The 14,977-nt window shown below is 37.5% G+C and overlaps 1 protein-coding gene across 4 annotated transcripts in view; it reads left to right on the top strand.

Annotated features, from left to right (window-relative positions):
* The window catches only part of KHDRBS3 (KH RNA binding domain containing, signal transduction associated 3), a 99,221-nt gene that overhangs the window by 49,378 nt on the left and 34,866 nt on the right, over window positions 1-14,977 (top strand). For 2 of the 4 annotated variants that reach the window (XM_076329051.1, XM_076329050.1), the window contains exons 5-6: window positions 2,141-2,280; window positions 13,635-13,745. In XM_076329051.1, the coding sequence (XP_076185166.1) occupies window positions 2,141-2,280; window positions 13,635-13,745 (251 nt within the window). The remainder of the gene's footprint in view (window positions 1-2,140; window positions 2,281-13,634; window positions 13,746-14,977) is intronic. The other 2 variants (XM_076329052.1, XM_076329053.1) reach the window with 2 other exon arrangements.

Genomic DNA, 14,977 nt, shown 5'->3' with positions numbered 1-14,977 from the left:
AGCAGCAGGTATTCATAAATTGACCATCTGTTACTTCTAATTGAAGAATCCATTTCAGAGTCTAATGGATTAACACTGCTGCTTATCATGGCTTCCTTACTGCTCCTTCATTCTGTATCCTCCTGCTGCTTCTGGCATATGTGATAAGGACCATATTTTCTGTTCTGTGCCTTTGTGCAGGGGAGTCCTTGTCTATGACTAAGGCTGCTGGTATGCCTAGTAGTATGCTGCAGGAAAATGAGAAATGATTAGGAAGAAAAAGGACCCAACATGTATAGTGGCAACCTAAGCATGTCTCTAAGAAATTAAATAATACTAATATCAAATGATGATCAAAGGTATTTTTCTAGGAGCCCAATTCTGAGGAGGATGTCTTGTGGAGAAGTTGTAAAGGGCACCTATGTTATATGCTGTCAGAACTCAGACCTAAGTATTGTGTTTGTGGTACAGTTTTAACAATTCATGAGCATTTTGTTTGAAGAGTGAAGTTTTGTTCTATACATACCTTGCATAGAATTTTGCATTTGTAGACAGTTCTGGTCCAGCAACAAAGCACAAATATAAAGTGGGTTTCTGTACAGTAGCTGGCCAGAATAGTGTTCAATTGCCTGTTTCTATTCTATTCCCTATGATGGTTTGGCTGTGTATTGGATCCAAGCTGTTTTATAATGAAATCTGTTTCTCAAAAGCTTCAGTTACACAGTTTGAAAGAGCTGATTCAGTCTTCCAGACTTTTCTGTTCATCTTGTTTGCTGGTTGATTTCTGCTGCTAAATAGAGGATGATCTCAGATGGGCAGTTGTGAGTTAAATTTCAGAGCCTATTCAAGACAGTTTGGACAAAATGCCTTTATAGTGCCACTTTCTTTTTAAACACTATCTTCAGAAATGGCATGTAAAGGAAAACTTCCTTATTTCTGTTTGTGGAAGCCTAGGGGAAGCAGAATGTTTCAAGGATAATTGAGATCTTTGAATTCATAGAAGTTTTAACCTCCTTTCAATGCAGAGTTATGTTTCAGAGTTGTCTGATGCAAGGCTACCTGACAGTCTTTTGGTACCTGCCTCGTGCATAAATGTAATAAACTCAGATTCCAATAAGAGATGCAGATCCTTTGTTTTAAAATTGAATTGTAAAATGGGCAATATTTGAACAAACCTTCCTTCTTTGAAATGGGAGGATTTGCAGAAGATAAGAGCTGTTACATCAGAAATACCACTTCATTCTTGTTAGAGGACCTATTAATATTTTGATACTTAGTTTGTATGTATACATGTTGAGTAAAATATTTTTTCTGATTCACTTTTACAGATGCATTCTTTGGCTCACTTTAAGTGGAGGAAAAATGATAGGAAAATATGTATAGCTCGAGTTCATTGCTGTATCTTTTTTATTCCTGTGTGATGTGCTGGTTTTGGAGGTTGGCTTAAGGTCCTTGAAAACTCTTGTGTATTTTAGAAGTACCATATTAATTCCCTGTAAATAACTTCAGCTTTCTTTTCAGTAGACCTTGAGAGAGGATTTGTGCACAATAAGAAATAAGTCGTGTCTTCAGCTTGTTTACTGTTGCATATTCTAGAATTGAAATTTTTGGAGCTTTTTATTAGATAATAGTGCATGTGTGTATTGAATTCATTTCCTTATTTAGTCTTTTTTAACTCCTGATTTTAAAAGTGTAGATGTCTATATAATCTATTCCTTCTTCGTGAGGGGCTGTTCTCAATAGTGTATTTTTTCTTTACTGCTTTGCAACACCAGGCAGTGGTTTTTTCCTGCTTTTAACACTATCATTCTACAGCTGGAACTACAAACCAGATCTCAGCTCAGAATATGGGACCTTGATTTTTTTTTTGTTTCCCTCCCTCTACAGCATTTTAACATTGGCATTTTTAAGTGGCAATGCTGTGGAGAGGTAATATGCAATGGGAAAGAAAACCATTCCTGAGCAAAAATTGTAATTAATATGTATAACTCTTTTAGAAATTTTTGACTGAATAATATGCCTATAGTATTATTCTGCATATTAAACTTTTTCAGTGGGATGCTCAAGTTTTTAAGAGGAAACTTTCAGGATCAGTGTTTGCTGATACTAACTTGGTGGTTGAACAGTTTGGTTTTTTTCTCACTCTGCCCCCCTGTTTTAGGACTACAATGATGAAATCAGACAGGCACAGCTTCAAGAATTAACATATTTAAATGGTGGTTCAGAAAATGCAGAAGTTCCAGTAGTTCGTGGAAAACCATCTATTCGAGCAAGAGGAGTACCAGTTCCTGCTTTGGCCAGGTAAGTATCTCAGCTGCAGTGGAATTTTATTTGAATGTACATATTAAGTTTCTCCCTTCAAACACAACCCCCCCAGAGTACAACAGTAAAATTAATGAAGGACTCCCAAAATATGAGCAAAAGATAAGGGAAATAATCTTGATTCATTGAAGTTTAGACTGAATTGACAATGGTGCTGAAATTTGTCTTATGAAACTTGAATGATACCTATGTTAAGAAACAGTGTACATCATACAAGGTGTTCAGTCTTACTGTGTGAGTACCTGCTTGGCTTCTAACTTCCACTTGCTCCTTAGGTGCATGTAGGGTCTGTGTATTGGCCCTGTGGAGCTCAGGGCTTTGAAAAACTGGTAAATCTGTCTTTGATACATGAATTTCAGAGCGATTTCTCTAACTTGTGGAATATACATATTCCTTTTTTACAGTATTATTCTAAATCAACAAATTTTTGTTCTTATATTGTGTAATATATCTATTCTGCTGCTTTTCTTGATTTTAATGTTAGAGTAGTGATAATTATATACCAAGGTTCACTTCTTTAGCACTGTAATCAGCCATACAAAAGTGCTTGCAAATTAATCTCATTTGATTTTTGGAGATTGGTTTTTTGTTAATTCTTTCCCATAGATGCCTGTAACAGCTCTGCTACAGATGCTCAGTACGGAGACACTCACAGTTCTATTTCATGTTTTCTTCATTTTTCATATGTCCTTAAGCTAGAGTTTGATACATAAGTTAGGTATTGTTTGGTCTGATCTTATCACTAAAGTTTGATACCTAATTTCCACTACTAGTATCTAGCACATGCATGCAAAATTAACTTTTCATAGTCCTGAATTTCTAACATCACTCATTCCATCCTCTGGATTTTGGTAAATTAGTTTTTCAAACCTGCATTTTATACAACACATACATACTATTAGGTAGCTCACAAAATCCTTTGTAGTTCATCCTATTGGCTTATAACTACTGAAATGTCTTCAGGGTAAACTTAAATGTTATTAGCATTTGATTCACAGATGACAGCTAAAACTTGTATTTATCTCCTTTTTATATATGTTCTAAAGAAAACTGAAAGGTTGTTGGCTTGTTTGACTTGTCCTTACTTTAAGGCTTGTCTTAAACTCCAAGACTTCTTCCCTTCAAACTGAAGTGCTCTGTTGGCATAAAGATTTCTTGAGTGAAATTTAATACCATTGCTACTGAGATACTACAGCCATTGAGTTAAAGATCTCAAACTCAGTTGCAATGCTCTGATGCTTTTTTAGCACAAATTGATTTCAGTGAGTAATACTTTTGTCAAAGGAAGGCTTTGTTAAAGGCTTTGTCTTAGTGTTAAAACAGTTTTAATAGCAAGGATCCCTGAGATCCAGGAGAGGTTGAAGCAAGGCTGGAGAAGACTTGTAAAATGAAGTCTAAAACCTCAATCCTAACCTTGCTTTATAGTCTGTAGAATATTTGTAAGATATCAACCCTGATACATGAAACATCCTGTGAGGATGCAATAACTAAGTATGTTTAAGTTCCCAATTTTTTAAGCCTTTATTCCTGAATAGTTTCACTTAAAAAAAACCAAAGTACTAATTTATGCCTTTTTTACTCCTTATCAGACATGTTGACACTGGAGATAATGCATCTTATCAAGTGCCTTCTTTTAAGAAGACTTGTTATGTGTATGTTTAGCTCCATACCAAAATTTTACTTTGTAGAAAACAATACATTTGTGCTTGCATACAAAATTCTAGCTTGTGCATAGGTATTCCTGTATATGGTAAGTAATTTCCTAATGGTTGTGGTTTGGTAACTTTTTTATTCTGCTATTTCTAGCTTGTTCCAGATATTCTTGACTGAATTTTTAATGACTCTAGAGCCAAGTAAGATTTTTGGGGTGAGTGGACGGGATTTACTGTAGAAGGGGTGTTTTGAGCTTTACCTTTAAGAATATGCTTTTCTTATCATTGATCTTGGGCGCATAGCTGCTTCCTTCTGCCCTCTTGCCCCCACTTTCATTTTTCCTTCATTCTAATACTGTTAAAGATGACCTTCAGATGTAATTACAACAATTCTATTTTCTGTGACATTTATGCTGAGCATTTAACCTCTTTAGGTAGTACCTGCCTCTTCTGTGCAACAAGAGAAGGGAGAGGAGAATCTTTCCCTGGTGAAAGTCTGGTTTTTGTTCCTTTGTTTTTATTGTAAACTGGCATTGTTCTTAAATGGTTTTTTTGGAGGTGACTATATAAAATGAAGGATCATACTAGTTACTTTTTAACTTATTGAGCTAGCAAGCTTAGAGAATCCATGATGCTTAATGTGATGCTGTTATAGTGAGTAGCTAGATGTACCTCTTGGAATCAGTGTTTCTAATGCATTTGAATTTCCATCCTGAATCAGTGCAATATAAATGATAATACTACTGAAATGTGAATTGAGACTTCTGATTAACTAAAGACTGCAAATAAACATGTGTTAACATACATGTTAATGTACACCTCTAAGGACATTTTGCAAATAAAGTAGCATTTCCTCTCTAAAACTTCACATTCCTATTTTAAGAATAAATAAAAATAAGAATTAAGAATCAATTCTGACTCAAACTAAGATATATTGGAAAAGTGAAATTCTAGAGGACGATAATAAGTCTAAGAATATGGATAAATCTTCCTTGCTACCTTGGGGTGGGGGGGGAACTAACTCATGTTACTTATAGCTAGAAATCACTGTTAGAATCATAGAATGGTTTGGGTTGGAAGGCATCTTTTAAAGATCATCTAGTCCAACCCCCCTGCCATGGGAAGGGACATACTCCCCTAGATCAGGTTGCTCAAAGCCCTGACCAGTCTGACCTTGAACACTTCCAGGGATGGGGCATCCACAGCTTCTCTGGGCAACCTGTTCCAGTGTCTCACCACCCACATTGTAAAGAATTTCTTCCTAATGTCCAACCTAAACCTATCTTCTTTCAGTTCAAAATCATTGCCCCTGTGAGTACAGGCCCTGGTAAAAAGTCTCTCTCTAGCTTTCTTGTAAGCAGCTCCCCCCCCAGGGCCACAATAGAGGGAGAGCTGGTTGGGTTCACTGCCCAGATTGAGAGGAATTGTATTTGAAAACAGGTATTTTGGTTTCACAAAGATGAGGGGAGGAAAATATAATTTCTCATAAAGCCAACATGTAGGAATAGTCTAATTAAAGAAATGGCAAAATTCTGGTTTATGTTTGCATGAGACTGGGGTTTTTACTTTTCCCATTTATTCTTTTTGTTTGTATTTCAGTGTATGCATGGCTGGGATCCTAATGGTTGAATGACTGTCACTCTATCTGGGGACAAATAAACCTGTTACAGAAGTTGTAGGTTAGAATTTGCTGTCAGAAGTAATATGAGGTGATGTGGATCACTGCTGTAATGTGTTCACATCTTCCAGTTGTTCTTTGTTAGTCACCAGATCAAACTTAAGTCATTCCTGTCATATGTCTGGAATCAACTGGTTTCTTTTTTGAAGAATCTTTTTGTTGAGAACATGTAGGTAGTGTACTGCAAAAGATTCTGTAGCACAAAAATATTTGGCACAGCCAGTTCAGGATCCAGGACAAAGGCAGGTATTATGTTCAGGGTGTTCTGTTTCTTTAGTCTTGTGATAAATCTCCCATTTTTCACAAAATTGAAACATGAACGTATGTATTACTGTTTTTTCAAATAAAAATGTGAAATAAAACTTGCATGAGTGTTAACTTCAGTGGTGACTCTCATTTTAAAAAAAAGATGAAAAGGCAGGAATCCTAGCTCTGTCTGTGAGTGGTATCTGGATATCAGTGTTCAATATTTTGGTGCTGACATTTTAAAATAACAGGTCTGTCTTTCAGATGTCTAATGTAAAACCTGAACAAAAATATTTACTGTTTGAGGAACATTGACTGTAGTTGGCTATGCTCAAATGAAGATAATATATCAACATCTGGTAACAATTTGTTACATCCATTTATTGAACAGTATAAAACCCTGCAGATAAATCATGGAACTATGAATGCTAAAATTAAGTCCAAGTGTTTCCTCATTGAATAATAGTGTTAGGGAACTGGTCCTAAATTTCAAGCATTTTTATTTTAAAACTATTCTTGCATTTACTTCCCCTTCTGGAGGGGAGATATTGAAAGGGAGCTTATCACATAAACTCAATTTTTGTTCTTTCACTAAAACAAAGTGAAGGAAAGCTGTGAACTGACTCCAGTTGTGATTTCATAATCAGAGTAATTTTACTAATTCAGTCATGCGGTGAAAGGAGAAACTTTAAATAAAAATCAGTATAATACTAGAGAGAAGAAAGTGATAAATGAAAAGATAAGAAAGTATACCTATTGCTTAGGGAAGCTGGATGGGAGTATCAGCTAGACACTATGCCTGCTATGGTCAAGGGCGATAATTTAGTTTGCTAGAAACACTATGGGACTACTATATAGTAGATATGTCAAATTACTGCTAATAAAGGCCAAAGAGGAAGTGTTAAGGAGTTTTCTATGGATGTATTTAACTTGTATGAATTGGTAAAATACTATTTTAGTGGGAATCAAGGATTAGATTAGTACCTGTGAACAAATGTTCTGGGTCCAACATAGTATAATGTGGTTCTGAGTGGTACTCGATTTTCTTTAGAATGTTTTTCCACACATTAAACTATTCAAACAGTGTGATTAATCAATTACAAAGTGCAGTACTTCAGTAATATCTTAACTGTGCACTGTGAAGTACACTTTTCAGGTTTTTGTACATCAAAATTAACTTCTGTAATTACTATACTGCATTTACAAATCACACTAGCACATTCTAATGCTCTTGTGAAAGGCCTGTTCTCCCATTCTCTAATGTATTTATGATAATTTTATAGAAATTCAGTGCTTCACTTTACTAATTTTTTTTCTCTCAGACTACCTTGCAAGTATAAATGAAACTGTTACGGGGGAAAGATTCAGTTTTCATGACATTATCTTCAAAGGATGCTGTGACATGAGTTAAATCATCTTATTTCCCCCCACTATTCTGGTACACTGTTCAGTGTAGTGAAAACAAAAGATATTAAATGAGTTACTGGGATTTGCTTTATTTAATCTCTAGTCTGTGGTACCCAAATTGAAAAGGACCCTTTTACTGCAGAGCCTACAAGTTAATTACATACCTATGGGAGTAAAATTATTCTTAATTTAACCACCTAAATTAACCTTTCCCCATTAAATGCACAGGTAATCTCACTCACTGGATTCATCACTGCCAGATTAATAAACTCAGGAAAATCAAAACCAAACTGATAAAGATGAAATGGAGAAGTATTCCAAATTTTCTCACATAGCTGTAGTAATCTGTTTTAGGGCAGTAAAATGTTTCTTTGAGAGCAGGACTCAGTGGTCTCAAGTACATAGATGATCACTTTGTTTTTAAAGCCTGTCTGGAGGTGATGATAATAGCACCTGGCTAGAAGATAGGATTTACTGAGTATGTTTAAGTACTGTCTATCTAACTACCACAGTCTGTTTAGTGTAAAATAGTTAATAGGTGTTTAAGGAGCAGGGTTTCCCTCATCCAAGGAAATCTGAGATTCTGGATAGCATACTGATGTAAGATTCAGAAGAGTAGAGTTTTTATTACAAATGTAGCAAAAAAAAACCAAACACTAGTGTATCCCGTGATGCTTCAGTACTTGTGCATTTGCAGTATCATAAATCTGAGGGGTCACAGGCAAGGACCTTATTTCACATGTCCTGAAAATAAGTCACATGAATTCTGTTTCAAAGTACTTACACAATCAAAGTATACAAAAAGTTTGAAGACAGATATGTAGAGGGTTCAGTGCCCATTTGTGTACACTAACCTGGATATATTGGCAGTCTCAATACTGTAAAAGATGTTCTTACAGGCACTGGGGTAAAGGGGACATTCAAAAGACTTCTGAAAGGGAATGAGATGGCAGCAATAGTAGTGAGGAGGGAGAATAAAGGCAAAAAGACCCTTCTTGTATTTCAGAATATAAGCAGGTAGTGAAGGCTGACACGGGCTGACAAATGAATCTTAGTAACATAAAATTTTCAAGGTTTGGGGGTAATGCTTTGTGGCCTATAGAAGTCAAAACAAAGATCTTTCTTCTGTAACAAAGAAATAGTGGAAGAATTCAGAGGGTTAACAGGCAAGGAAATGTATTGGGAGACTGATCAAATTTCAGATTCAGAAGCATTCTGATTGAGGGTTAATATAGCACTGTTTTTATCAAAAAGAAAAGTTCTTTCCAGTAGTTGTGCTGCTTGTAGTGAAACCATGAATTATGTACTTGAACCAAAGTTGTGGATCAAGACTGTTTCATAGTTATTTGAACAAATGTGCCATAATTTTAATTCAAATGGGAATTTTGTATCTAACCACTGCCTCAGAAAGTTTCCAAATCGACTTTTCTAAACCCTCAATTAACATGAAAGAATCTGATTTTGGAAGAGGAGCCCTTCATTGTCCTAAAGTTTTGATGTCACCTGAAATCTCCATGCCAAATTATTTTTCATGTAATTTGAAAATAGAGGCTATTTTAGGTGTTTTTATAAAGGAAAAAAAAACATAGTCTGTAGACTATGTGCAAAGACAAGGAGAGTTGGTGATGGCAGCTGAAATTTGGTCTGCAGAATGATGTCCCTGATCAAAGAAGCAAGCAGGGAAAGACTTGGAGGGACTAGGAGCCATGATGAATTTGATCTGATGGTAAGATATCTCTGTGAATGTGATAGAACAGAGCTGAGATGTCTTGATTTGGATGAAATAAGTAGAAAAATGAATCTAAATGTTAGCAGATGCACCAAGGTTTTTGAATTTATAGGTGAGACAGTTGTAGAAGAAAAAGGGTAGAGAAAAGACCCTCTGCAGTTTCTTCAAAGAGCTGAGAAGCAGATGGATACCCCTCAAAAGTACCTGATTACGAGAGGGAAAGCCCATGAAAGTGAAAGAACAAGATTCCAAAAGGAAAAACGTCATTGGATCAGAAATGGTAAATACAGCATGGAATGTGTGGAGAAACTCTGTAGGAAATCTAGCTGAAATGTCATTATATATGCACTGGGAGTGCTTTTTAATATGCTGTATATATTTGCATACCACTAAATGTCCAGGGTATAAAGGGAAGAGATAAGACTATTAGCACATTCGCTAAACTTAATGGTAGTGGGTTACATTCAAGTATGTGAAGCTTTTACTTAAAAAGTAAAATAAAACCACTTCAACCTTAAACACCTGGAGAAATGTGTAAATTATGAAGGAGTGAAATGGAAAACAAGACTAGGCAAGATGGATCAGAATTGAGAGCTGTGAAAGGATTAGCGAAAGTATAGATGGAAGATGAGAATTGTAAGAGATGTGTGGGGACTAAACTGCCCTAGGGCCATCCTTTCTGCCCCTAATGGATAGACATATTTGCTGTGTAGACATGAGTAGAGATGACTTACAGGAGTCGACAGTGATGTGGTGAGGGATGTCAAAGTCAAGAAGTGCTTCTGTGAATACTTAAGTAGCAATAGAAGGACTAGGGAAAATGTGGGCCTACTGCTGAATGGAGCAGGGGCCCTGGTGACACAGGGCATGGAAAAGACTAAGGTACCTAATGACTCTTTGAGCTCAGTCTTTACTAGTAAGAGGAGCCTTCTGAAATCCAAGGACTCAAAGATGAAGGGGAAAGCATACCCTTGGTGGAAGAGGATCAGGTTAGAGAATAGCTCAATATGTCCAGTTTCCTGGACATACATAAGTCCATGGGCTCTGATGGGATGCACCCATGAGTGCTGAGGGAGCTGGCAGATGTCATTGTGAAGCCACTCTCAATCTTTGAACAATTGTGGAGGCTAGGAGAGGTGCCTGAGGACTGGAGGAAAGTAAATGTCTCCTCTACCTTCAAAAAAGGCAAGGAGGACCTGGTGAACCCTAGGCTGGTCAGCCTCACCTTGATCCCTGGGAATGTGATGGAGCAACTAACCATTTCTAGGCACATAAAAAACAACATCAGGAGTAGCAAACATGGATTCACAAAGCAGAAGTCATGCTTGATCAACATGATAGCATTCTATGATGAAGTGACTGGCCTAGTAGGTGAGGGGAAAGCAGTGGATATTGTCTGCTGTGACTTCAGGAAGGCTGTCTCCCATAAGATCCTCATAGAGAAACTGTTGATGTATGGGCTGGATGAGGAGACAGGTGGATTGAAATTTGGCTGAATGGCTAGGCCCAGAGGGTGGTGATCAGTGGTACAAAGTCCAGCTGGAGGCCAGTAACAAGCAGTGTACCCCAGGGGTCAATACTGGGTCCAGTCCTGTTTAACTTCATTAATGATCTGGATGATAGGGCAGAGTGTACCCTCAGCAAGTTTGCAGGTGGCACTGAACTGGGAGTAGTGGATGATACGGCAGAGGGTGATGCTGCCATCCAGAGGGACCTCAACAGGCTGAAGAATGGCCTGATAAGAACCCCATGAAGCTCAACAAGGGGAAGTGCAGTCCTGCACCTGGGGAAGAACAACCCTGTGCACCAATATATGCTGGAGGCCACCCAGCTGGAAAACAGCTTGACAGAAAAGGACCTGGGTGGACACCAAGTTGAACATGAGCCAGGAATGTGCACTTGCTGCAAAGAAGGCTAAAGGTACCTGGGCTACATTAGTGTTGCTTGCAGGCTGAGGGAGGTGATCCTTCCCCTCTACTCATCATTGGTGAGACCACAGCTGGAGTGCTGTATCTGTTTCTGGGCTCCCCAGTACAAGAAGGATATGGGCGTGTACTGCAGGAGTTCAGTGAAGGGCCACAAAGATGAAGGGTATGGAGCATCTCTCCTGTGAGGAAAGCCTGAGAGCTGGGACTGTTCGGCCTGGAGAAGGCTCTTTTTGGTGGTGCCCAGTGACAGGACACTGGCACACATTGCCCAGAAAGATTGTGGAGCCTCCATCCTTGGAGGCATTCAAAAGCCACCTGGACATGGTCCTGGGCAACTGGTTCTAGGTGGCCCTGCTTGAGCAGGAGGTTGGATCAGATGACCTCCAGCAATCCCTTCAAACCTCAACCATTGTCATTCAGTGATCGCATTTCGTAGGAGCAGTCATAGTGGCTCAGGCAATCTGGTTTAATATTCTATCCCTACACGTTGATATCTCCTGTTTCTTACATTGGCAATGACTGCTGAATAATTCCTTATGTACCTTAGAATATCTCAAGTTTGATGGGACCCATAAGGCTTATTGAGTTCAACTCCCTGCTCCTCGCAGGACTACCTAAAACTAAACCATATGACTAAGGGTGTCATCCAGATGCTCCTTGAACTCTGACAGGCTTGGTGCCTGACAACTTCCCTGAGGAGCCTGTTCCAGTGACTGACCACCCTCTCAGTGAGGAACCTTTTCCTAATATCCAACCTGAACTTGCTCTGACACAGCTTCATTCCATTTCCAGAGAGAGGAGATCAGCACCTCCTGCTCTGCTGCCCCCCTTGAGGAAGTTGTAGACTGTGATGAGGTCACCCCTCAGCCTTCTCCATTCCTTTGATATTTCTATTGAATTCTATCATATAAACCTCAGTTATCATTTGTAGTATGAAGTGCCTTAATCTACTTAATTGTTCCTTATATGTAAGCTGTTCTATACTGTTGGTCATCTTTGACATAGTTTCTGATGCACTTCCAGTTCTTTTATGTTCTTTCCAAATTAGGAAACAGAACTGTGAATACATACAGTTGGGTAATAAAGTTTTGTGTTCTCTTATATTTTCTAAAATTGTATTTGTTTTTTACCATCCTCACCACTGGGCCAATCTTATGGAGTGAAAGCACAGAACCTATTACTTTGTATGTTGTTCGGATATATACATTTATATATGTCTGTGTGTATTATCTTGCAAGTGTTCCCCTCTATAGTTTGTTGCTTTGAATTTTTTTTGCTATTTTCCTTTCCTTAACATTCAAGTTGGGATTCAGCTACAGATTAAAGAGCTAGGCATCTGAACCCCTGTTGTTTATAGAAAGATAGTGCAATTACTTTTGTTTGCTCCTTTTGTTCTGTAATTTGTCTAAGACAGTTGGCGGCACCATCCAATGCATTCCCCATAAGGAAAGGCTCTACCATGAGAACCTTGTCTAGTCTTTCTTGATTGTGTAGCAACAAACATAATGTATCCATACATATATATGTATCTTACCGTTCTTCACTGGTGATTTGGCCTCACTCTGGCAGGTTTCCTGATTCCAGGATGTTTGAAGGACTTTTTTTTTTTTTTAGGCTTTCTATGAACTCTTTATATTATCTCTGACCTGCTTTTCTGAGTATTTCACACTTGTTTTATTAGCATTTGTCCTTTGAGGTTAGAGATCGGTTCAGCTTTTCAGGTGATACCTCTTTTAATACCTTTCCTTACTCTGCTGTTCTAGCTTTACTGAGCTCCTTTTGCCCTTTCTGAAGGTTTTTCTTTTTTGACAATTGTGTATTTGCTCTGACTTCCCATGGGATTTCTCTAAATGTCTTCCCATATTATATATATACATTTTACTCTTTTAAATCTTTTTTTAAACACAATTTATATAGCTGCCCTTTTTCAAATTAAGCAATACCAGAACTGATCTGTTGTTCTTGCAAAGGTATGGAAAGGTTCCTATTCAAGTGGTTCCTCAATATTTTAAGTCAGTTTCTGTTCATTGTTCATGTCAATCAAACTTCTTTAGTTCCCTGATAACTTTTTAATGAAATAACAATTTACAGTTTCTAAAAACTTGCTCTTAGCATCATACCCTGATACGACTCAAATCTGCATGGTGGTAATTGAACTCTTCCTGCTACTGAGTTTCCTATCTGTGCACCTTTCTAGTCTCCTCCAGCCTGGTGCAGTAACCATCTGAGTGGTGTAATACAGAACTACACATTTCAGATTGTTCTTCCTACAGTAACTCTTAAAAAAAAAAAAAGCATGTAAATGGTCTCCTAATATAGGAGAAATACGATTTCCCACCCATCACCACTCCAATCCTATTAACTGTTTTTGAAATGCAGAAAAGACCTTCTCATCATGTGGATTTGGTGTTCTAATTACTCTTCAAGAATAAATCTATGCTGGCTCTAAAAACTGTACTTTTTTCCCCCTCCCTCAAATGTTTTTCCATGTTTTTCAGCATGTCCCACTTCCTGCTGCTTTCACTTGCACCCTGTCTGAAGGATGCCATGAAGATTATGGCTAGTGATTCTTGAGTCTTTTTACTGACTTTTTTTACTTGGTATTGACTATTGTCTATGCCAATAGGTTCATTTCCCTTTCTTTGGCTTCACTTGGAAAGTGTCACATTTGCTATTTCTTTATATTACTTCAGCAGGCTGTGTCTGGGAACTTCACTGCTCACCCCTGCCCCCACTACCATGAAGTCAAATAAGCAGCTGGTACCCTGTCCTGAGGAGGCATTCTACAGATTAGCCAAAACCAAGTAATAAGCACAGTTTTAAATCGCTTACTCTCTAGGCTTGTTTAAAATACTTTGTGACTGTGTTTTGATCAGTAATTAGATTAGTAATTAATAAAATCTATCCTGACTGTATCAAGTATTTACATTTTTGCATTCTTCATTTAGTGATGCAGTTTTTCAAATACTAATTATTTGTGGTAAAATGATTATATTTTTTCTGATAAGTTTACCAATGAGAAATTATGACTTATTTGAAATAAGATAGGAAATCTTAAGGCCAAATCTGGATCTTACTTTATAATATTGTTTAAGTTGAAAATTTCTACTGAAATCAGGACAGAGTATTTTCACTCAATTACTACTCTTGAGATGAGTTAGATGATGGCTTGATAGGCAGAAAGGTAGTGTAGAGCTTGTGCTTGTTTGTTTTCTTCTGTGTATCTGTTACAGCATACAATAAGGGTGTGACTTCCTTGGAACAAGTCTACATGCCTACAAAGCAGCCATTTAAACTCAATTATAGTCCATGGGGTGAAGTGATCTCCTTTAAAGAGGAGATGTCTATTAGCAATATTTTAGACATACTGTTTGAAAGAGGATAAATGATGCAAATTTCTCACAGATTGTATCTCTAAGCCTCTCCCTTTACTATAGGGAGGCGGGGGGGGAACGCCACCTCTAAATGGGTCAAAGATTTTTGAAAATTGGTCTGGTTTAGGTCTCAGATTTTTCATCCATATATTAAGTGTCCTAAGTAATGGAATGCAAGTTAATGCTTATCATTCTTTCAGAACTTTAAAAACAAATATACTGTTACTTATTGTTCTTAAATACATATAGAACATCAGGTTACATCCTATAATCACCCTGCACATTTATTACGTCTGAATGTTTCCTGCAACAGCTGGAAAACTCTTCTTTAGAATCAGAAGAAAATGTAATTTTTCCGACTCAATCTCTTTCGTGCAGTGTGATCTTTGGATTGCATTTAGAAGCTTACACAGGATCAGAAGGGAGTTGCAACTGATTCCTCTGTGCAGGGTTTGAGTACGATATAGCTTGACAGTTTCAAATTAACATGGTATTCTATGATTGTGATTTCACATACTATAAGTCAAATTCTAGTGAAGTTGACTGATTCCAGCAAATTGGTTTGGGTGTCTCTGTGTACGTGAGAATGGTTCAAGGTAGTGAGAAGTTCATCATTGAATCACGTCTAGTTTGTATTTATTGCATAATGTGTGTAATTGGAT

The sequence above is a fragment of the Aptenodytes patagonicus genome, chromosome 2, assembly GCF_965638725.1.
Source record: "Aptenodytes patagonicus chromosome 2, bAptPat1.pri.cur, whole genome shotgun sequence".
In the NCBI taxonomy this organism is placed as follows: domain Eukaryota; kingdom Metazoa; phylum Chordata; class Aves; order Sphenisciformes; family Spheniscidae; genus Aptenodytes; species Aptenodytes patagonicus.
The sequence above is the reverse complement of the archived record's forward strand: the minus strand, read 5'-3'. Positions and strand labels throughout refer to the sequence as shown.